The sequence below is a fragment of the Pinus tabuliformis genome, chromosome 9 (genome assembly GCF_031772625.1).
Source record: "Pinus tabuliformis cultivar Carrire ecotype Pingquan chromosome 9, CPIR1, whole genome shotgun sequence".
In the NCBI taxonomy this organism is placed as follows: domain Eukaryota; kingdom Viridiplantae; phylum Streptophyta; class Pinopsida; order Pinales; family Pinaceae; genus Pinus; species Pinus tabuliformis.
In genome coordinates, this window is record NC_142307.1 from 904,408,412 (window position 1) to 904,434,033 (window position 25,622).

General features: G+C 33.1%; 1 protein-coding gene across 1 annotated transcript; it reads right to left on the bottom strand.

The window, feature by feature from the left end:
• Window positions 1-11,046: 11,046 nt before the first annotated feature.
• On the bottom strand, window positions 11,047-25,221 carry LOC149151688 (protein trichome birefringence-like 43). The gene is made up of 6 exons (XM_089443237.1): window positions 25,041-25,221; window positions 13,870-14,656; window positions 13,154-13,325; window positions 12,465-12,655; window positions 11,917-12,075; window positions 11,047-11,676 (listed from the first exon to the last, which is right to left on the bottom strand). The coding sequence occupies exons 1-6, from the start codon at window positions 25,219-25,221 to the stop codon at window positions 11,337-11,339; spliced, it is 1,830 nt and encodes a 609-aa protein (XP_089299363.1). The 3' UTR covers window positions 11,047-11,336.
• Window positions 25,222-25,622: the final 401 nt, after the last annotated feature.

Genomic DNA, 25,622 nt, shown 5'->3' on the forward strand with positions numbered 1-25,622 from the left:
GCAAAGCACCTAATAGAAATATTAAGTTTTCTAAGAGAGCATCAGTTGTATGCTAAGCTTAGCAAGAACAATTTCTTGTAGACTGAAGTTCACTACTTGGGACATGTTGTTTCCAAGGAAGGCATATTATTGGACCCAAAAATTATTAAAGATATCATGGAGTGGCCAGCTCCTGGGAATGTGAATGAGGTCAGATCATTCATGGGATTAACAGGTTATTATGGGAGGTTCATCAAGAAATTCTCATGGATTTCCTATCCTATTAATTCTTTGCAGCGAAAAGGAAAGAAGTCTGAATGGACTAAATAGTGTGCAACTAGCTTTGACCAGTTGAAGCATTTTCTTACAAATTCTTCGGTCTTGAAGATTGTAGATCCTCATAAGGAGTTTATCGTTTATATAGATGCTTGAAAGAGAGGACTTGGTGGAAAAGGTGGTATACTATGAGTCAAGGAAGTTGAATGGGGATGAGCAGAACTATGTGACTCATTATCATGATTTGGAAGCTATCATTCATGCCTTGAAGATGTGGATGCATTATCTTCTTGGCAGGAGATTTGTCTTGATGAGTGATCATAGTGGACTGAGGTACTTGTTTGACCAACCAAATTTGAATGTCAAGAAAGCTATATGGTTGGCTACCCTTAGCAAGTTTGACTTCGGGATTAGGTACATGAAGGGTAAAGAGAACAAGGTTGCATATGCTCTCAGCAGCATAGTGCAGGTGAATCACATTGCAACAATGAGTTTTTATGGGATAGACTTGCAAGAGCAGATATTGTAGGCTAGGCAACATGATGAAATGTATCAATAGTTGAGGCACAAGTTACAACAACACAGTGAAGATGATAGGGACAAGGAGTATCATCTCACAACAAATGACTTGGTTAGATCTAGGCACAATATTTATGTGTCATATGACAGTGAGACGAAGAAACATATCTTGAGGGAGTTTCATGTCAAGTCATATTTAAGCCACTTGGGATATCATAATACTTTGACAACACTTAAGAATTTATATCATTGGTTGAACTTGAAGAAATAGGTGGTCGAGTTTGTTGCAAGATGTTTGGACTATCAACAGATAAAAGAAGAGAGTAAACATCCAACTAGTTTATTACAACCTATTCTGATTCTAGAGTGGAAATGTGAGGTCATTTCCATGGACTTCATTACAACTTTTTCGAGGAAATTGAGACAACAGGATTCCATCATGTGTGTGGTTGATAGCTTGAGAAAGTTAGCTCACTTCATTATAGTGAAGTCTACAAATTCATCTAATGAGGTAGCTCAAATATTCATCAAGGAGATAGTGAGGTTGCATGGTCTTCCCAAGAATATTATATCAAATAGATATGCGAAGTTCATTTCTAGGTTTTGGAAGGAGTTGTTTGCAGGGTTGGGGACAAAGTTGACTTTCAATCAAACTTATCATCCAAATAGAGACGAACAGATAGAGAGGGTTAACAATATTATTGAGGAAATGTTGAGGATGTATGTCATGCATCAATAGAGGAAGTGGGAGGAGTATCTTACACAGGTGAAGTTTTCATATAAAAATGGGTATCAAGAATCCTTGAAGATGAGTCCATTTGAGGTTCTTTAAAGGTAAAGTTGTAATACTCCTATAAATTGGAGTGATCCAGTGAACAAGGTACTAATTGGACCAAACATGTTGGCAAAGATGGAACGAGAAATGTAGGTTATTAAGAGGAATTCGAAGGTAATACATGACATGCATAATAGTTATGAATATCAACATAGAGAATTCAAGGAGTTTTAGTTTGGAGAGCATGTGTACTTGCATGTCAAGCCCAAGAGGAGATCCTTGAGGATTGGATCATGTACCAAGCTAGCACATCGATATTGCAAGCCTTTTGAGATCCTTTAGAGGACCAATGGCCTATTGACTTGCACTACCACTGACCGTGAAAGTCCATGATGTTTTCCATGATGCTAATCATGTGATTGACAAGTCTATATTACAAGTGGAGTTAGAGGGATAATTCTAGCCAAAATCACAACTCATGTTATAGTGGAAACAATGCATGCTCTGGAACAGAGAAATCGAGTAGGTTAAAGTGCAGTGGAAGCACTTTGGGCCTGATGAAGCTATATGTGGGATGATTGATCAGATGCAGGATTTATATCGCTCATTATTTGTTGGTTCAAGAAAATGAGTTTTTGGTATATGTATATGTATATATATGTTGTTGTAAATACCACAATGAGTTGTGTTATAAAGCTCCAATAAGCGGTATGTTTGTTTTGTTTCTTAATAAGATGTCATTGTGAATACTGCATCGAGATATGCTATAAAGCTCCATGGATAATATGTTTTTTTTTCAGTGGTTTGTTGGTCATAGGTGTCATAGAACATAGAGAAAGGTGTTCCTCCAAGGGGGATGGGTTTGTAACAACCTCTGGTTGATTTTCCATGTAAATAAAATAATATCAAGATCATGAGACACATATTCCAAGTTGAATGTTAGGGAAAACACTTCAGTGGGAATCACTTGTGATTAATTAATGGATATGGAAATTGGAAAAAGAATTAACAAAGGAAAAGAGGAAATCTTGGAATTTATTTATAAGGTCTTAAAAATAAGAACCAAAGTCTTAAAAATGAGTTAATGCATAATCCCAAGTATGAGGTCACTATAGATATAAAAAATGAAATTAATCAAAGCATGGATAATATGAGAATATAAATGAGAGGATAAATCCAAAACCAAACATCTCTCGAGATAGAGAGACTTGAGAAATATCTCAGGGACAAAGAGCTCCTTGCATACACAGACCCATCCTCATCTCTATCATCTTCACTTCATCATGATTTAGATTACAATGAAGAAATAATATTTTGCACTCCAAAGAGGTAAAACGCAAGTGAAAGTACTAATTATGTTTTAGTTCTTATTGTTGTTTTTATGTTACATACTATTACTCTTAATATTTCTCATCAAAAATATGGATTATGCTATGGCATGTCAAGTCTAGCTATGACTACATCTCTAGATGGATTTGATTATGTAGTTTCATGTAGAAAGGTTATATGGCAAAAGAAATATATGGAGGACATCCATGAGACCATGTGAATGAATATCAATATTAATCATGATCCACTTATGAATAATTCAATCTTTGATTCCAATTAGGATGGAAAGGAAAATTAGATGGAAGATGTCTCATTTTTTGGTGTATTGTATAGTCATGGTGGTCGCAAAGTTGTAGGTTTTGCTACTAGAAATATTGGTCACAATATTATTGATGATTTACTTCATGTGATGAGAAATCAATTAAAGGTAGTTGGATACATGGAAATTGAATTTAATAATAAAAATAATATTCTAAACAATAACAATCTTGAAGACACAATTAAATTTGGGTACTTGAAAATAGATAAAGAGTTTTTGAGGTAGGGTTTCCTAGTGGTACTACCTGTGTAACTACTCTCATTATCAATGGAAACTTAGTGGTTTCTAATGTTAGATATTTTTGAATAGTTATCAATAAAAGAAGAGATTAATATGGTGTTGAATTTGAGGCCCTTTAGATTTGATCATAAAGTTGGAAGGAACGACAAGCAAGAGTGCATAGAGAAATTGGGTGGATTTGTGTTGAATCACCAAGGTGTTATACAACATGGAAAATTCGAAATTTCCAGGGAAAGAGGTAATGCGGGAGTTATAAAAGATCAACAATGATTAACAGATAAACTAGAAATAACAATGATTAATAGATAAACTAGAAACTATCATTTCCACTAGAGAGAAGAAATTATGCTCAAAATTAATTAAGTACTATCTCACAAAATGAAAGAATCTATTAGAAGGGGATGCATCTTAGGATATAGATAATTTTTGTCAACAACATCTTTCATTACCCTTGCTTTGAGGACAAAGCATCTCTAGTGAGGGAGGCATTTTTATATTAATAATTATAATACATAAAATTGAAACGGGTTTCATTAAATACCATGGGATACCAAAACCATGGGTCCATAAACAACCAATGGTAAAACACCATAAACATAATAAATTAAAAATACTAATGAGTCATGACTCTTCATTAAAAGGAACCTTAGGCCATATTTATGTCGATGACCATCTCAATGTATCTCATTTCATTAGCTACATCAATATTAATTATATTAATTTATATACAATGTAAAAATTATTTTCAGCACATTTAATTTTAGTAGTTATTGTCTACTACACAATATGAGGCCATAAGGCCTATTTCTACATAATTAACAAGGCTTGAGTAAGACCTATCACTCATATTTTTTTAAAGGTTTAAGTACGTTACATATTAGCTAGAGAAGCCAATTTTGAGAACTAATCATTAAAGAACATAATTCCTATGTTTTTATTATCATCTAGAAACAAAATACCTCATATATCTTTCCAAAACAAGGGAAACCCTTAGTAGCTTTTTTTCTTTCCCAAATGGTCATGCTATGCTTCATAGTAGCCCCGAAACTAGGACATTCCCCATGACCATCCTAAAGACACGTTACAATAAAGACCTCACAGTCTTCTTAACTTAATTTGTGAATAAGGGGTAACAACAAGACTAGGTTGCCTCCTCATTGTGAAAAATATGACTTCGATTTTAGGTAGGTACATGTAATAAACTTTTCGAGAAGGTATTTCGGATCATATTCCTATCTTTCTCAATATGGATTTTAATGAGTAGATACCTCATTATCCTTTCAAAGTAAATCATGTCTCGCTAAAGGACCAGTTCTTCAATGCGCTAGTTATAAGAAACTTGTACAAACTAGAAGACCTTAATAGTCATTCTGAAATGGATAAGCTCTCTATAAAACTAAATGAGTTAAGGAAGATTGTAATCAGATGGGAAAAATATATTAATAAAGCAATTGAGCAGGAGTATAGCCACTTCAACGATTCTCTCAATAAAAATTCCTTTATGGCTAATATTAAAGACCATGTTTCTAATCTACAGTTGAGGAAACTACATATTCTAAGAATGAAAGAAGAAACTTGGAGGATAAAACGAAAGGAAAATTAGATTTCATGCAGAGAAGGAAATACTAAGTTTGTTCATAGATATGCAGGCTTTATAAGGGTCAACAATGCCATATGGGAGATTTAGGATGAGAATGGAAGTTTTTTGTCTTCTTAATAAGGTCTCAAAAGGGTTGTTGTGGCTCATTTCTCTTCATAGTTCAATCAACCAACTACAAATAATTTATTGGAGTAGATGCAGGTTCTTCAAAATTTCCCTCATTTCTTTTCAGAGGAGGAAGTTGATTATATTAGGAGGTAGGTCTCTTTAGATGAGTTAAAAGAAAAAATAGAGAGTTGCACTAAAGAAAAAATCATCGATCATGATAGGTGGAAAACTAATTTTTTCTCTCATTTCTTTGTTTTAATAGGAGGAGACCTCCTTAAAGTAGGTTTAAATAGTTGAGGAATCAAGGATTAATGTCAGGATTAATATTCAATTAAATCTCTCCTATTTTGATTTGATTGTGAAATCATCAAAAGCTATGTCATTAGGTCATTGTTGAATGATCTCTCTCCATAACATGGTATATAAAATCATATTCAAAATTATTGCAGGGAGGCTGAAGGAGAAACTAGCTGAAGTCATCTCTTTAGAACAATTTGGAAATTTTCATAGTAGATAGATCCATGAGGAAATTGGAATTGCTTAAGAAGACTTTCATGCAATTAAGGATAAACATTTAGAAGTAATTTTTCTAAAAATGGATATAGTCAAAGCTTACGACAAGGTAAATTGGGATTATTTCAGGCTTCTACTAATCCAGATAGGTCTGGGGTATTCAGTCACTAGCTGGATCATGGGTTGTGTTTCTTCGACAAATTTTGTTGTTTTAATAAATGGTTCTTCTATAGATTTCTTTCATTTCTCAGTGATCTTGGGAAGGGATGCCTGATTTCCCCCCTTCTCCTTTTGTTAGTCATTAAAGGCCTTAACAAACTAATCCTCAAAGAGAAAACATGAAGGCATGATATAAGGAGTTAAAGTATCTCCATCTTATATAATTACACACTTTCTCCTTTTATATGATATTCTCATCACGGGGGAAGGAATGGTGAAAGATTGAAATGTATATAAAAGGATTATTTATACATTTTGTCAGGCAACAAGAATGGAAATCAATATTTAGAAATCTTTGTTTCTACAACATAATATATAACCCTTTGTATTGACACAGATAATTGATATGTTCCATATAAAGTCGAATTAATACAATTGGGTCTCAAATATCTAGGTTTCTAGTTAAAGACCAATCACTACAAGAAAGACGAGTAAATGTGGTTGGTAAAGAAAATGGACCAAAAAATTGGTTGCTAGTGCTATAAGTGGCTGTCGTTAGGAGGAAAACTGGTTTGAGTCAAGTTGGTGCTAGAAAGAATTCTAGTGTATTGGTTAATCTTGGTAAAGGTTCCTTCTTTCATTCTTAACAAAATTAGACAAAGAATGTTCAATTTTTTGTGGTTGGGTAAGAAGGAAAAGGATAATTTTCATATTTCTAGCTAGGAATCTCTATCTAAGCCCAATTGCATGGGGGGATGGGGCCTAAACAATATTTTTTGGTTTGGTAATTCCTTGACATTAAAGAAACTCTAGGGGGTTTTATTCAGCAATGGGATATGGAATTAGCTGCTAAAGGATACGTATATTAAAACATCCTCTTTGGTGGATTGGATCTGATACTCCATCTCAAAATCAATGAATACAAGCTCTTTAGTTTGGAGGGGAATAATGTCATCCTTTACTTGGATCTTCAAATGGATTGTCTGGAAGGTAGGAAATGGATGTTGAGTTAGGTTGGGTAAAGTTCCCTTTCTAGGGGGTTCGTATCCTTCAAATCTTTCTCATTCTTGGGTAGCTCTCCTTAATCCCAAAGGTCTATATTTGCTAGCCTAAGCCAACACCCCTTTCCTTTTTTTTTTTAGGGTCAGTGTATTAGGTCAAGAGACCTGGAATTTCAAGGGGCTCTTGTTATAGAATGGGATAAATATGTCAAAAATGTTTCGAAAAATGAGTTTTTCCTTTCACAGAAAGAGGACAAGCTAGTATGGGCTTGGGACAAAATTACATGGGAAGTCATGGCTAGTTCATCTTATGAGGTTATATCATCTACTATGTATACCCCTAATATTAAATGGTTGACATCCAAGCCTTGGAGGTGGAACCTTCCTCTCAAGCTTAGGATTTTTTTGTGCTTCGTACTTGAAAATAAAATATTGACTTGGGAGAACTTGAAGAAAACGAGCTTCAACAGGCCAAATTATTTTTTTCTGTGTCTTTCTGGAGAGGAGAGTATAGATCATCTCTTCATTAATTCTAGGATGGATAAGGATGGGAGAATGTATTATATGCAACCGAAATTTCATCTTTGGGAAATTTTAATTCTTTTGAGGAGTTCTTGGAATTATGGATTGCAAGAAAGAAAAAATTCCAATCCTCCCCATACTTATTGCATGGGGCCTATGGAACATGTGTAATACGGAACGTGTTTCCCCTAATTTTTTTTAGATAAATGCTAGAGTCATTGTATATTTCAAGGAGTACCCATCTAGAGATAAGACTAAGCATCCAAGAGTGGTTGTTCTCCCTATTTTGAACAATGTCCTTCCTATAACTTTCTTTGATGGTGGCTCTTAGAGAGGTTAGTGTGGTGGTGGATTCGTCATTAAGTTTTCCAATAATCATTTTCTAAATGCTAGTTTGGGGAATGGGCAAGGGTCCTACACCAAAGAAAAACTCATAGATTCATGGGCCTTCTCTTCATTGTGAAGTTAGCGATTTTAACAAGGCTATAGGTTGGGGGAGGTTCCAAATGCATAATAGAATCGCTAAAAGGTAAGTTAGCTTTACAAGTTTTAAATCATTCTTAATGGAAGTAAAAATAAAAGGAGATTATTCAACATTTTCAACAAATTACATTTTTTCATGTGTATAGAGAACACAATATTATGGAAGATGCTCTATCTAAACATGGCCTACTTCTAAGTGTAGGTACAATTCATCTAGAGGAATGGAGGGATGGTGACCAAAATTCTCTGGTTTTTACAATATGTTTTAAAGACATGACTTGATTCTCCATGGGTGATCTCAATTTAATGAAATGTGAAATGAGTTAGTTTCTATTCAACAATCTATTTTCTATATGGTCAAGAATTGAAAGAAGAATGTGGTTATATATAGTTTATTAAATGATAATTGTGTAATTAGTTTCCTTGGATAAGGCATAGGCTTTTGTCAGTTTTTGTAATAGGTTGTTAATGATTTTATAACTAGTCTCCTCAGACCAAATCAATATAATAGCGTTCCAGGTGATGTTGTTGACATGATCAAGGTATAATGGAAACCGGTAATGTATCTTTGATTCATATGCATATTAAGATACACATAATTTTTTTCTTTTGAAAACATTTTATCTCTACAATCAACGCAACTATCCCAACATGAATACAAAATAATAGATGTTATTCGAGAAGGATTTGAAAAGCCTAATTAAACCCTACAATTAATTTTACAAATCCATGAGTTCATTAGCAAACTTTTCGTTAAATCATTTCAGATGTTCTATGAGGATTTTCCTCACATAGTATTAGTCATTCAACATTGAATTTTTCTCTTGTATCACATCCATCAATTTATTAGGGCTATATGTTCTTGAATAACATCAATGAGTCTTTTTACATGGTTGGTACATGCCCAACTCTTTTCCTTAAGGCCCTTTGAGAATATTTTTCTACAAATCCACCATTAAGGTTGTCTAAGAATCTAACAAGTATACTTCCTCTACCCTTCCAACAAATAAATCATCTTTTAAATGGATTTCTATAGAAACAACAATTCAAGTTTTGATTAGATTTTACTTGTGAATGCTATACACATTTTCAATAAACTCAACCACACAAGCATGCACATGCAACTCTAAAATTTAGTTCAATGGGTAATGGAATTCATTACACATCATTGAACAACATTTCCATGACACTTAACAAAGATTACAACACAATTAAATCATAGATGTATTTATATGATTTATCTTAAGAGTTTCTTGTAACTAATAAAGGGTGAGATATTTTCCATCCAACCGGAGGCTCAATAGTGTGTTAATTCTTTTATAGATGGGCACCCCCTAGAGAAACCATCAAGCCATTAGTAGAATTTTTTTCTCATACATTAGAAAGTGGAATGATGAATGTCACTCCCTTTCAAAGACATGAAATAAAAAGGTATTCACTTCAATCCCCTCTAATCCAAGAGCATGCACATTATTATCAGTCATTTCATAACTAGCATGCATAGTGAATAATACAAGGGACTTCGTTCATTGCACTAGTAGTTCCTTAATGCTTCAATGTGTTTCCTAGCAAGCACCCCAAAATGTAGCTCTTTGTTGTAGCTTGGGTTTAGGGCACTTGTGTTTAATTTTCTTAGCTAAAAAACAAATCTAATGATCCCTCAAAGATGTTTTTGGTACATATTTTCATCGTGATTTGGATGTTAGGCACACTAGTGTGTCATCCACAGTTTCCTCTAGATGCTTAAACTCATAGTTCTCTTATTTTGGCATGCAATTTCATTAGTCAAATCAAATTTTAGTTAATATCAAAAACTTCTAGTTGGATACTTTTCCTACACCTTCTCAATAGTAGGTACAAATCCCAACTACCTCCCATAATTGTGGAAAGTTTGTAGTTCAACTACCAATTACCTCATCAACTAGTTTCTTGAAAATTTGGAAAAATGAGTTTTCAAATTTTATGTTCAAGATAATACTTATGGTCTTATGGGCTGTGTAATTTCTCTTCTTGTTCCCACTCATGGCTCATGCTTTGTGTTAGTGCTCTTTCTTTTCATCAATTCTTCAATATTTTTATAAAAAATAGAATATAATACATGTTATCTTGAGTTTAACCCATTTCACATTCTTATAATTTACTTGTCATTAATTATAGATGTATGGTTAAAGTATGGTTTGGGTGGTTAATTCACCATTAATGGATACCTTCCCCCATTTTAAACTCATTACCTTGTTTTCTAACAGGTCAACTTGAATATTATACTTAGCAAACTCTATAAAATCTATTATTTTTTATTTTTATTTTTGTAATTCTAAACAATTATCTTACATTAGTCCATATTAAAATCTAAGTAATTTCAAGAAAACAATAAAATAGATTAAACATTTTTTTTAAATAATAATGAAAATTGATAACTAATTGAAATTATTTAAGCTAAATCTAAGATAAACCTACTTACTACCACTATAATCCAAGAATAAATCCAATAACTAACACATCATATATCCCAAATAATTATAAATTAACAAATTCCAAAAAAAAATACCTAAACCCCCAAAAACCTCTTATAAAAAATATAGATGTAAGCCCTAGAATGAATCATACAGTGAAAATGTTCCACCATCTCTCATGGCCCGTCATTATGGTGGAATGTTGGGTCATTATTGATGTATTATTTGCTCATATTCCTTATTTCTCAAATGTAACTCGGAGATATAATAATTAATTATGGTTTTATAATATAAATAGTAATTTAAAATGACGTTTCAACTTCAACTCTCATGGCCCCTCATTATGGTGAAATGTTGGGTCTTTTTTAAAGAACTGATTTGATTATTGATGTATTCTTTATTTCTCCAATGTAATCAGGAGATATAATAATTAAGAATGGTTTTATAATATAAATAGTAATTTAAAATGACATTTCAACTTTCATGGTGGGATGTTGGTTTTTTTTAAAGAATTGATTTGATTATTGATTAATTATTTATTCATACTAGTTTTATAATATAAATAGTAATTTAAAAAGACATTGCAATTTTTTATTTCATTAATAATTATTAATAAAATTGTGATTTTTGATTATTTAAAATATAGTTTTAATACATAGATAAATTCAGTATCCAAAAATCATTTTAACTATAAAAATTACAAAACACAAATTTACAATTACAACCATTTCCCATACATTCCTAACAAAATTAACGAAAAACAAGAAAAGTTGAAAACTTCTCAAAAATCTTATTGCAGAAGATCATACAACAACTTAGTGATTGCGATTAACGAGAAACAAGAAAAATTGAAAACTTCTCAAAAATCTTATTGCTGAAGATCATACAACAACTTAGTGATTGCGATCAATTACATGGATGTGCATCCAAAGAAAGGAACAATCGTTTTCTTCGAAATTTTCAAAATGCAACGGAATGAATACACCCATTTTACTTGCAATTTTGCAAAATGGAATGGGATGAATAGCATATTGGAAGCGGGTAAAATGTCACCAGGCGATCATGGAGAAGTTGCGCCTTCCAAGACCAAGCTCCCATACAATAACTCATTCCAAATATCAGGTAAACCGGGTAAACACCAGTGACTGCAATCTCCAATCTTGTTCGGATTGCTGCGCTCCTCCTCCTTTATGTCCTGCTTATACACAGATGGATGTCCGTCCTTCCGAAAATCTGACATCATCGTTATGTTCAGTAGCGAGACAGGGAATTTCATATCGCCGACCACTTTCTCCATAATTTGCAGCATTACAGGATAAGGTCTCACGAACGACTCCTCAAAGATTGGCTCCGTCTGGTATCTACACTTAAACTGGTCCGACTTGTTCCACTGCTGTGCACTGCAATACATTAACGTTTGGGCTAACAGAAATTTCAGATCTATATTGACATATGTAAATTAAGGGAACAAAACCATATGCTCTTAAATTTATGTTGGATTTTCTGGGCTAGGTAAAATAATTGATTTAATTTATGTTTATAAAATTTGAGAATATTTTCAAAATCCACCATTACTTAAACTCAAAATTAATTTATTACCTATAATTGAAACAAACAGCACTTTGTACTGTTAATTTTACCTGAAATGCATGGGAGAAAATCCACGAAAGAACACTTTGGTTTTTGTAGGATTGATATTGTGATCTACCCATTTTGCCCAAGTTCTAAGCCCTTTTTCAAAGGCAACCAGTGTATCCAACTGTGGGTGAAGGTAGTTCCCTTCTTGATAGTAGTTTCTTCTGTAAACATTGTAATCAAATTTTCAGATATTCAAATGAATTTGAAAATGGAGTGATTTCAACAAAATAATACATAACATTCTAAATCCAATTTTCACACATTTAAATGAACCAATTTTTCAGATAGCCAAATGAATGTGGGATTGTGTTTTATATATAGAATTGGGTTTATTCTAAATGGTCGAAAGAAATGATCAAATCTTTTTTCATTTAAATAGAAATAATCAGATCTCTCACCTAAATTCAATTTCCACAAATAATATAACATTATAAATTATGTGAAATATATAAATATTTATATATACATATCAATGGCCTAGAACGAATGTTTTTCAGAGTAAACTGAGTTTAGAAACTTAAACTAAGCGAAGGTGTGATCGAAAACTTACGTTGCAGATTCATCCCCATGTCCCCACCAATGTGCTGAATTGAAGACGAGGATATCAACATCTTTCCAGTAAGACCCATGTTTCTCAATTGCATCGAGCTTTAGTATTTCTTTGCTTGCATTCCCAATGTTAATGCTGCCTAGCTCAACTAAGAAGGCTGCCCAATAGAACTCCACGCTACAGTTATAATCCTGCAATAGTTTGCCATAATTTGGTTTTTGTTATAATTCCATTCGTGTTCCTGCTCTAATTCCATTTCTATTCATATTATCCTGCAATAGTTTGCCATAATTTGGTTCTTGTTATAATTTCATTTGTGTTCCTGCTATAATTCCATTTCTATTCATATTATCCTGCAATAGTTTGCCATAATTTGGTTCTTGTTATAATTTCATTTGTGTTCCTGCTATAATTCCATTTCTATTCATATTATCCTGCAATAGTTTGCCATAATTTGGTTTTTAATTATAATTTCATTTGTGTTCCTGCTATAATTCCATTTCTATTCATATTATCCTGCAATAGTTTGCCATAATTTGGTTTTGTTATAATTTCATTTGTGTTCCTGTTATAATTCCATTTCTATTCATATTATTGCAGATTCCGAGAATATATCAAAATCAAACAGTCAATCACCATAGAAATAAAAAATAAACAATTGAAATATGTGCATTATTAAAAAAACTTGCCTGAGCTACGAATGCAGTTGATGCACCTTTCGTTCCAAAGGTCTTTCTGTTTTCAGGCACTACAGTTTTCAAAACGCAAAGCAGGGATTCCCACTGGTTACGACTGATGGAGTCTCCGACGAACATGAGCCTCTTTCCTCTCAGCCTCTCCAGCAGGTCCGTAGCGTTCAACCTTCAAGGCTAGACAATTGCTAAGTTAAATGAGGTCGTTCACAGATATGGGATTCAAAAACATTTTAGTATATTGCGAAGAGAATTCAAGGAGGTAGGGAGTATGTTGGGATGGTTCTATGAGCAGTTTTTAGGATCCAGGTTTATGATAATCTATGGTTTTGTATATAGTATTCATCTTTGATGCAGTTTATTCAATGGCGGAGAGATTTAAGTAAAATTTGTGTTTGTGACTAAACCCAAGAAAAGTAGTGGTGTTTAAAGACACTATTGTTAAGATAAGCTACATGGTGGTGTCTAAACACACTGTTGTTAAGATATCTTACCTTCCATATGAATATCATGAATAAAATAAAAAATTCTCAAAAACTAAAAACTCTAAAACCATTAATTCTCAGAAACTAAGAGCTCTAAAACCATTCTCAGAACCTAAAAACTCTAACTCTAAAACCATTGATACTCTAACTCTAAAACCATTGATAACTGGACCAGTCAAATTTAACTAAATTACACTAACTAACAAAGTAGTTTTGCAAAATGCATACCTGGGAAGATTACAATCTCTGGGTTGCCATCTCCAATTTGTATAGCCTGAATCTGTTCGCCCATTGCCTTTGCAGTTAAAGGAGGCGCTCATATAAGGGCATTCTCCTGCAGGATAAAGAGGATACGAATCATCATGAACCCATTTCCCGGAATATATATCACATTTGGCCGGTGTTTGTTCTTTCTCACTCACTGTATCGACATTTGCCTTCTTATCAAGTTCCTTCTCTGCACCAAATTCAGATATGTTTACAGATTGATTTACCGGTTGGGATTTTTCAGGATTCCTCTCTTTAGCCAATAATTGTGCCTTCTCAGAGACCGAATTACCATCTCCATCATTCTTCTCAGAGACCGAATTACCACCTCCATCATTCTGGTCTAAACTGTTGCCAGTTTCTAGCACTGCACTAGAATTATAGCCATGTTGGATGACTGAAGAAATAATTTTTGTATCTCCATAATTCACAGTTTCAGAAGCATTTTGTAAGGGAGAGACAGGAGGAATAGAACAGTCAACAACCTTGGGACTTGGAAAGAAGCTGGAGTTTCTCTTTAGCCACGTATTCTCCACGGTTTCTTCACCAGAAAACAGTTGAGAGAACAAATAAATAAGAACCGAGACTGCGCTCGCAGCTGCAAAAAGAGAAACAATCCTGTTATTTCTAAGCTGGCTCGAATTCGTATTTCTAATCTGCTTCGTATATGAATCCGGTGGCCCATGATACTTTCTCTCCAATGAATTATCAATGGCAGTGCAACAGGAAATTAGACTAATCTCCTCAACTTATACTCAAATTTTTCTCTAGTCCATGCAAACTATATGTACAGAACTGAGAGAAGAAAGTGCGTGACAGCTTTGTCACTAAATGTAAACCACTCCTTTGTCCAATGGATGGCTTTGTTAAATTTATTAGAGCCATTGCCTGCAGATCAACTAAAACACTGTTAGAACGGAGGAGAAAAATAATAATAAGGTTACAACTTAGCTATGGATAAAGTAAATTAAAGCAACTTGTACTGTCGACCATTTTTAATTGATAATTGATTAACTGGTAATTTTTAAAATATTCCAGAAATTTGAGTGTAGATGTTAAAATATTTTAAAATTTTGATTAATATAAACAAAGTTAAAGAATTCACTTTGATTCTATCTATCAAAATATCAAAATCCAAAAACAAAACAAAAAAAAATGACCACTGAAACGGTTCATATATTTAGTTATAATTTTAAATAAACATGAACATTTTTAACCCTTACTCCCATTTCCACTCAAACTGCTCATATATTTATATATAATTTTAAATAAACAAGAACGTTTTTAACCTTACTCCCAATTCCACCCAAATAGATATAATTTTAAATAAACATGACCGTTTTTTAGCCATGACTCCCATTGCCACTCAGAGTGTTCATGCATTTGGATATAATTTGAAATGGTTTATGATTGGGTACCTATTCTTTTCAATATATTTGATCTTGGAAATTGAAACTTCCCATGCCAGAAAAAACAAATTTTCTTGTCTGTTATCTTTTATATCTATTTTTATATTTGAATATAATTTTTATTGTGCTCATATTTTATATTACTTATATATTTGAATATAATTTTAAATGTTTTATGATTAGGTACCCATTCTTTTCCATATATGAAGTTGAAACTCGAAACTTTCCACGTTGAAAAAGCTCTTATTAGCCCCCGCCCTTCGGGCTTCAGGGACCATAGTAATTGATAGATAATTAGCTAAGCACAGAAAACAAAAATACAACCTTGTCTTTTATATCTAATCAAACTTTCATAAAATAGTGATACATGGTTATAAATGTTGAGTGTAGATAATTTATCTATCTAGGTTTGAACCTTTGAATGGTAATTTATTTATGTAAGTTTGAAGCTGAATAAAAAAAACTAATAAAAAATAGAATTTCAAATGGTTTATGATTGGGTATCTAGTTTTCTTAATATATATGATCTCGGAACTTGTACCCCAGAAAAAAACAAAACAAATGTTCGTATATTTTATCTCTAGGCCAAACTTCAATAAAATAATAGTACATAGTTTTAAATGTTCCATACTTGGAGTACCTACTTTTTCTTAGTCTAGATAATTTATCTATCTAGGCTAGATATAAAATATAATGTTCCATAATTTATCTGTCTAGGCCTGAATCAGGAATTTTGAAAAAATAAATGTATTCTTAATCATCATACCCACCCAGACTATTCATAAGGTACTCAGGACATCTCCATGATTAAAATATATATAATTCAGCAATGAGATCAATATATTTTTGAGCGTAGCTTATGACAGGATATTTTGATTAGAAATCAATGTTACAAAAGAAACAGACTGTCATCCTAAAGATTGGTTGTTGCAAAGTAGTTGAACAGACCGAATCAAACCAGCCAGCGAAATGTTAATCTGTTGAAAATGGCAGCTGTACATGTGCCCTCTTCCGGATGGTTACATCAATTAATTGTCAAAAGCGATATTAAAAAAGGCATGACACTTGATTTAATTTTGCATATAAGAAGTCTATCAAAATTCAAGATGAATTAGGTCCCATGTCTTTGTTTGGGGCCTAGTGGTTTGGGCTCTATGTATTTTGCGGCTTTCTCTTGGCTTTTACCTGAGACTTGTTAACTTGATGTCGTTAGCAGAAAGCGAGTAGCATAATGGCATATTAATATTATATGGGGCATAGTTAGGGTTGTTCAACTGCTCCCACATATTGGCACTGTTCAGTACTTTAAATGGCCCGCAGAGTGCACAGGTTGCTTGGTTGTCATATTCAGAAATTTATGTGCAGCCAATAATTTTGAACCCTGTCGCACACATTTTTCAAGGGGATTTGTTAGCCTAACTACTCCGTGATAGGGACTCTGTTATTATAGACACCACGATCTAAAGTGGGTGAAATATCTGCTCTAAAGAAAATTTAAAAAGACAACTAGCAGTCACATGGACAAAGTGAGGACCATCAATTCAATACACATACTTTACCGAAAACATTCCATCACACCGATCAAGAAGTTTTGTTTTTCGTTGTCAAAGGTTTTAAAGTTCCATTCCCTGTGGAAAAGTTTAGTCAGAAAATATCAGAGATTTGTTTTTATCTGATTTGTTTTTATTTTGTCTTGTCTTAACGATGAAGCATACTGATGATTCCAAACTAACCATATTGACAAAGTATTTTTTACCCCAAACTAACCATATTGACAAAGTATTTTTTACCCAAATTTTTCTTAGATTAAAAATTGTTAGGCAAAATTTTACTTTTTCATTAACTCCCATTATTATGAAAAAAATTGTATGGACACAATTCGTGTATATATTATAACGTCATGAAAGTTGCGGTTAGGTTATATAAACGTTAAATGAACAATAGCTACTCTGATATCAATACAAATTGTGTTTTTTTCCGTACTGAAAAAATAAATGATATTAAAACAATTGTAATATATGTGAATTTTTATATTAAGTTATTTAACCAAAAAGAATCATACATCATTTTCGAAATATTTTTGATAACAATTTAATGTCGCATTATATTAATTCCGAAAATAACCTAATTCTGTAACTTTTTCACCCAATTCTCAAAAATAACTTATCTCCATACGTTATCGCCGATGAGGGTAACCGATGATTGAACGGACGTGTTGGGGGAGCTGGCTTGCTGTCGCAAAGGGCAATACTCGTGTTTCATGTCATCCACCGTCACCCATTACTTCAGTGTGTGGGAAGGTTACGTTATTATTGATTTGTGATTCCCGAGAATTTGCAGTTTATAATTACTTTGCTTTCCATTCAGTTTTTTCTAATTTTGTAATGAATTTTTCCAGTAAATATAAGGAGATAAATTATGAATTTACATATTAAATAAGAGTTGGTGCTTTGGGTATTTAAATTTTTTCTAACTAGTTACGTGCCTAAAATATCTTAACATGAAACCACATACAACCACACATTCAAAGTCATCTATCACTTAACTCTATTTGACTCAACACTCAAACACTCAACGAGTCAATCACTAAGTTAACTCACTCTATGTTTAGCCAACTCCTTTGGTTGCAACCCATTTCCTTCCATTTTTTCCACCGTCCAATGCATGTTGTCTTGGACCTAGTAACAAAGAGACATATCTGTTAGTTTGAGCAAGTGGTTTCAAAGTCTTTTACTATTTCACTTACTCAACCCCTTGGTCTCTTAATCGCGCACCTTGTTTCCCTTCCTACAACAACGATGATGTGATAACATTCTAGATGCAACCTCTAAAATTTTAACAATTTTTTTTAATAAAGTTTATAAATTTCTATTAATGTTATTATTTTATATTATATAAATTATAAAATCTTTGGTGATATTTTTATAAAAATATTCAAATTTTAAATGACTTTAGTAAATTTAAAAGAAAATAGAAAATAGTTGTCTTTTTCCTTGAAAAACATAAAAAATTAGCCCATTCAATCTTTAAAATTTTCCTTATATAATGAATTAATTTTCACAACAATACTCTACCCACGTTAACAAGAACTTTCAAATATCCAACAAAAAAAAGTAGAATCATATAAACAAAAAGATGTTGGAAGCGCTGACAACTTGGGTATAGAGACTAGACATACATGGTAGAATCAATATCTCCATACAATTAATTTGTATTAACAACTTAAAAGGCTCCTCGACAAAGTTTTGTTGGAACACCACATTGTGGGAATAAACTCTCGAAAAAAACTTAGTTGCACTTGTTCAACATTAAGGAAAGACTTGATCACATAGAAGGGGGCCCACTCCTCGTACCAATATCAAGGATGTCGCAAAACAATTGAGGTAGAAACCTCAATCTCTCCTTAATTTTCAGGGGTTTTTTTTGGTTGAAGCATAGAACTATTTTCGATGATAAATTTTAGTGAGTCCCTAGATGAACTCGATAGCACATCAAAATTGTAGTTTGATATGCTTTATTTTGATTTTAAGATTACATATTGTAGTTTGATATGCTTTATTTTGATTTTAAGATTACATTTTTATTAATGGATTGTTGTTTTTTTATTAGTTTAGATTTTCAGAAAAACAAATTAAAGATGAACACTAATGTAATCTAATTGTTTATCAATAAAAACTTACTTTATAATAAAAGTTCCAAGAAATATAAAATAATTAGAAAAAACGCAATAAATTATGATGGAGAAAATATGGTATATCCATTTTTTTAAACTTCCTTTTCGATACCACAAAAACTTTATAATATTTTGTTTTAGATTTTGTTTTATTTCTTCACTTCTTCTTTTTTTTTTTCCTTTTTAGTTATAAATTTTCCTTTTAAAATCAACCACTTTATATATATAATTAATTTAAAATAAAACTAAATTATTAGTATTTATAACGTGCATTTTTTAATAATATTTTTTATTAGTTGAAAGACATTTTTTACAATGTAGTGTGAGGGAAATGTGTAATTTCATTAGTGTTAAATGATGATGATTAAAATTCACTAAGATGTAAATGGTCTAACAAATCTTGAGAAAGACCTTAATAACACATTTTTTTTTTTTTCATATCAATCATAAATGAAATATTTCAATCTCTAGGTCTCTGCATCTCCAGGTCTCTGCATGAGTGGATCTGCGGCTCCAGGAATCTTTTCATAGATTGTGATCTACAGCTCCAGGTCTCTGCATGAGCAGATCTGCGGCTCTTGATCTGCTTCTCTGTGGTGCTCTTTGTAAGGTCTCATTTTATCTTAGATATGCAAAAATTTGATTGAGAAAACGACGCTCTGAAAAATCTTAGTGTCATTTTTCTGGCAGCTTTCTTTTTTTGGCAGCATTATTCTTTCGGCACTCTCCATAATGTATGTCATTCCTTAACAAAGCATATGTTCCTCTTGCGATCGCTTCTATGTGGTGCTCTTCGTAAGGTCTCATTTTTCTTGCTGACTGAGCTTGAATCTGATTCACCGTGGGGCTCATTCCTAGGATCACCAATCTCAGATCTACGAAAATAGATTTCAATTCATCTGTGAGCAAGTCCACCTCCACTTCTGTATATACTTGCAACCTAACAGAATCTTTAATGGCAAGAGGTTCCGTGGTTTAATCAGGACAACGTGAAATTCGAATGATCTTGTTTTTTGATTCATTGTTATTTTACGTGGGCATCTCCGGATCGAGTGGTTCATGAACCGAAAGTCGGGGATTTATTTTTATCTGGAGCAGGATTTGATTCTCGGTACTAAAAGCAGGATTTCTTCTACTAGGGTTTCTTGTATATTAAAAGGCTCACTGAGACTCTGCTGCTGGGTTCTGGATCTAATCTTCTACAACTAGATCTAGATCTAGATCTAATCTTCTGCCTTATTTCTTTGTGGCTAGGTTCTAGATCTAATCTTCTACCTTATTTCTTTGTGGCTGTGTCTCGGCTTTCTACGGGCAAATATGGCTCCCGGCTTCACGAAAATAGCTGTTGGCTCAATTTCGTCTGCTTCTGGAGGGCAAGCTCCTTCCCATATCGTCAGTGAAGCCCCAACTCCCACTGTCCAGGTGGTCCAGGCCTCACTCGATGAGGCTTTGAAGTTTTCCGAAAGTGCCCTAATCTGCCGGTTCAATGGTTTTTGGTTGCGGCTGACAGCTCTCCACAATTGGATCTTGGCGGTATGGAAGCCTGTCATTTCTGATGAAATTAATATCTACCCCTGTGCGAGGGGTTTCTTTATAGTAGATTTTGAAAATCCTGAAAGCAGACAATGTATTCTAGATTCTAGCCCTTGGTTTTGGGAAAACTCAAGCCTGTTCATGAAGCCATGGAACCCATCATTCAATCCCTCAACAACAGTCATAACATCAACACCAGTTTGGGTGAGATTGCTAAGCCTACCCTTGCATCTCTAGAATCTCTCCTCGCTAAAAGCCATTGGAAATGAAATTGGGAAATTTTACTGTAGGTGCGCAAAAATAGAGGAATATGCCATAACCTCTTATGCATGCATCTTTGTGGAAATGGACTTTAGCACCAGATTCCCTGCTGAAATAAACCTAACAAGTAAAGACTATGTGTGGAACCAGAAATTCGATTATGAAAGTGTCCTCTTCAGATGTCTATCCTGCTTTGAGATGGGCCATCTAGCCGAAAATTGCCCAAAAGCCTCCCAAAAAAATTCTGCTAGAAAAAACCACCACATATCTACATGGTGGGAAGGAGCACAAAAAGAACACTACATTGTCATCAAAGAAGAGTACTCTAAAGAAAACTCTGAATCACAAGAAATCGGGCAAGAAAGAAACAAATCTCAAGACAAGCAGGGAGAAAGCCCGGCCCAGCAACAAAAAAGTGAACCCGACAATCCCTCAATCATCAACAGTTATGAGGATTCGAATACTGCACAAAATAAATCTTCATTTAACAGCAAATCAGATCTCCTTGACCAAACTTCTTCTCCATCTATCTTCAAGAGGATGAACACAATAGATCGCAAAGCTAAGACACCAATGTCCCAAGAACCAGAAGAGATGAAGTAAATGGAAGATAACGAATGTTGGAAGACCGTAGAGAAAAAAAAGAAATCTACAACATCAATCTCGCCAAGAAAGACAAGTAGCCAGACAATTAAAAACTAAGAAAATTATAGGTCCGATAGACCAATTTGGTCTCAGCGGATGTTAACCACTATCATCATCATCATCATCATCCAACTTAAGTACAAAAGGACTAGGGTAAGATTTAATACTTTACTTATCATTTATGAATAAATTCTAACAAATTTGTTCCATAGAATAACACAAAAATATAACACCAAGGATAAGGTGCTCCAAGCAATCCATTCTCAATTGGATTTTTAATGGCTTGGGTGGAACCTAGGCTTCTAGTTTTACCTCAATTTTTTGTTCGTGAGTTGAATCCACATTTTTCCTATGATTCTTTTGCTTCCTCATTTTCCTTCCATGACTCTTTTGGTTCTTCTTTCTATTCATCTTATTGATCCTCCTATCCATATTCTCCAATAGGTGTTAGATCCTCAAGTGGTGGATGGGATCCATTATTAGGCCAAGTTAATTTTGAATGAAGCTCCACTATTGGTTATTCTTCAGTTTTGTTTCCCATGTTTTTCGATTTCCCTTGGCCTGTAAGTTCTCAAGCATATAATATTTATTGATGCTTGATGGGGGTATGTCTATTTTAGATCATTGTGGATTTGATGGCCTTTTTTGTTGAAAATTGCTTCACTTGTTTAAAATTTCTTGAATTGAGGATACTTCCTTGACTTCTACAAAGGGGAATGTTTCTCTTCTTACCATTTTGGATAGTTTACAAATTTCTATATGTATGGTAGGACATGCATTTGATTGGAATATGTTCATAGTCTAATGCTTGTTGATAACTCCACCCATCAAGATTGATTAGATTTACGAAGTCCCTTCTTCAAAAACCTCCACACATATTCTCACACAAGAGTACATATTCCCTTTTGGTCCTCCATGATCGATGAAGTGATCCAATTTATTCCTGGTCTCTCACTGAACAATCATCTCAAAAGATAAATTGAAGGTGGGGGAGCCTAACGCTAATATGGATAGAAGTGACTTCTTATTCTTGGTTAAAATATAGAATCTGCGGATATATGTACATTCATCTAGAACCCATGAAGTGAGGGCCAAGTTTGGAAATTTAAATCTTGTGCTTCCTTTCTTAAGCACACAAAAGTGAAAAACCCTTGGCCTAAGGAAAATGTAAAGACCTGACCATTGATGTTTAGTGCCTAAAGTTTTTCTACCCATGTGTCTATAGCTTTTGGGATGGGCCAAAATCTTGTAAACTTTCCAACCAATGTCCTCTAAGAAAAAGTAAGAGATTTTCTCCTTTCCTTGAAGGACAAGAGATCCCAATGACGAATATCATCCAACATTTTAACAAAATGGAGCTATGATGGTTACAGGTGATTGGTTGGGGTTAGGGAATGAACTGGCGAATTAAACATCTCACACTTCTTCTTGTTATCTTTCATGAGTGGTCCCCACAAGTGAAATCTAGACTCATAGATCCCCAACACCAACATGAGGGTGACAACAGAATCTAACAAGCTTAGATGTAGAGAATAATGTGGAAACCAATGGAAATTGTTCCATAGAATTGTTTAGATGGATGATTTAGCATGATCAACCCAATAAATAAGTGTAAGGGCGGTGACTAAGGTTTAACTTAGCCACTAAGATTTTTTACCAATCTTCATCTTTGAAAAGTACCTTATATGTATATAAATAGTAAAGATATATCTTATTTTTGGATCATTTATGCATTTAGGGGAATCATGTCCCTCAAAGTGAATACTTTTTACTAATAAAAAAACTTGAGGGGAAGTTTGCATGTCAAGGGATTTGATCATTATCAACTCATCATAGATTTGGCGTTAAGATGGATTTACATTGGTTTATTGCATGAAGGGTCACCTTGTACACTTTAGTATGAGGCGTTAGATACCTAGTATTTACATAAAATAATAATGACAAAAGAAATCAATGTGGATAATAAATAAATTATTTCAATGTCTACTTTAAGTGAAATCTCTCTCTCTCTCTCTCTCTATATATATATGTCAATAATAAATAATTTATTTCATGTCTATATATAGAGAGAGAAAAATTCCTTTTATACAAAATATGGAGTTGGTACATATATTTACCAAAAATATGAATAAGAAAAAAAATCAATGTCAATAATAAATAATATATTTCAACATCCACTTTAAGTAAAATATCTATTTATCTAGTTACCTATCTATATATATGGTAGTTTAAAAAAAATCTTATTATGAGAGAAGATTCTTTCCACATCTTAGTAGGAGAGAGATAAGTAATTCATTCAATGTTTAACATGTTTAAACAAATTATTGATTAAAAAAAATCAAGATCAATATTTAAATATACAATTTCAATCCTATATACTATATATATATATCTATATATATATATATATATATATATATATATATAATATATATATATATATAAAATATATAAATAATTAAAAAATATTAAATTCCTCTAACTAAAAATTAAAAAAAAATAAAAAATAAAGAGAAGAGAAGAAAAAGAAAAATAGTGTAGAGGAAAATGTATACCAAAAAAAAAAAAAAACGATATCAATCATAAATAAAATAGTTCGATGTCAATTTTATATATAGCGAAAATAATGGGTAAAACATTTTAATGTTGCATTTGGGCATGATGAAAAAATTCCTTTCTTTCATGATAAACATAGTGTTGATGCATAGCGGCAAAAAAAAATCAACCATCATTTTAATTCCAAATCCATTATGGATGAAAAGAGATTAAATGCCACTCACTAAAAAAAGAGAAGAGAAGAAAAAGAAAAGGAGAGGAGAGGAAAATGTATACACCAATAACAAAAAATTAATCTCTAGACAATCTGAAATTAACATAAAATTTAACTAACTTAAAATTTTATAATTTATTTTAATTATAATATTTTAAAATACAAAATAGTTAGAAAAAACATAAAAAAAAAGTAGAGTGGGAAAATCTATCATAACTCAGTGGTCAAACTAGTAGTGGGGACAACTATCACTGTTCTCACTGGCCACTATTCACAAATGCAGGTTAACTCATCAATGTTATTCAAGGATAACCACATCTTTATTTATCTCATCGATGGTCCATAAGGGGGGAATGTTTCACTCGTGTGAGATGAATATTATATATTTAAAAAAATTAAATTTATAATTTTAATTATTATATTTTTAAACTTTAAAAATAATTTAAAAACATAGATTATTACTTTCTTTATTTAAGAAATAAGTAGCATTTTTATATTTCAAATATGGCTCAATTCAAAATTTTCCAAAGTTGATTAAGAGAAGTATCTATTGCTACCCTGGTTATTTACTACTATTCTACTTACATCATTTAAACTGTAACACCTCCAAAAAACCCCACAGAGTTTGACAAAATGACATAACATATCATCTACATATAAAAATAAACTATCTACCCACTTCCTTCCAGCTTCTCCGATGGACTATCCTCCAGAGTTGTGTCTTCGCTATGTCCAAGAACTATATTCATTCTAGACCCGTGGAGCCCCTATCATTCCTCCTAAGCTTTCTGAGATAAGAATGGGGGAATTTATCCAAGCCCAAAAACCTCCTTTAGCACACCAACCATCACTGCTTCAACCTTAACCTCCATGCTATAAACCTTGAAATTTAAAATGAGAATTTTCGTGTTCAGGTGATCCACAAACTTCTGCAACAGCTCCAAATCCTTCCCAATTCTAGTGAGATGAGACATCACCACTGTGAATTGATCACGAACCTCCTGTGCTACCTGTTCCCCCATTTTTCCACCATGGATGCTATGTCTCCTGTGACCAATGTTCCCTGTTCCTCCATGCTATCGCCACTTCCATTGATTATGGTAGAGTCCATTTTGAGAGAAATCCTTCCCTTTACGTGTATAAACCTTAGATTTAACTTCTTCTTCCGACTCCTTAAAATGGTGCTCAATTCCTTGTCGAATGTTGTGCACATCCTCTCGCATTGAATGGTATTCCCAAACTGCTGATCAGAGTTGGCATGAGCCTCCATGCCTGCAATTGCTAATTTGAGTTCAGATCGAATTGTTACTACTTGGCGCAGCTGAAATGGTGTACTAATCTTGCATTCCTTGATCTTGACATTTAAGGTTACTCCATTTGTTTTCCACTTGGCCATCATCATGCCACTTAATCCTTTGTGCCT

What these genes read in the sequence shown, in the direction of transcription:
- LOC149151688 (XM_089443237.1), bottom strand. Translation starts at nt 25,221, where the DNA reads ATGGGGGAACAGGTAGCACAGGAGGTTCGTGATCAATTCACAGTGGTG. An exon ending in CAACTGCATTCGTAGCTCAG is followed by an intron (nt 12,656 to 13,153) that starts GCAAGTTTTTTT and finishes AAACTATTGCAG; the next exon opens with GATTATAACTGTAGCGTGGA. An exon ending in CATGGGGATGAATCTGCAAC is followed by an intron (nt 12,076 to 12,464) that starts GTAAGTTTTCGA and finishes CAATGTTTACAG; the next exon opens with AAGAAACTACTATCAAGAAG.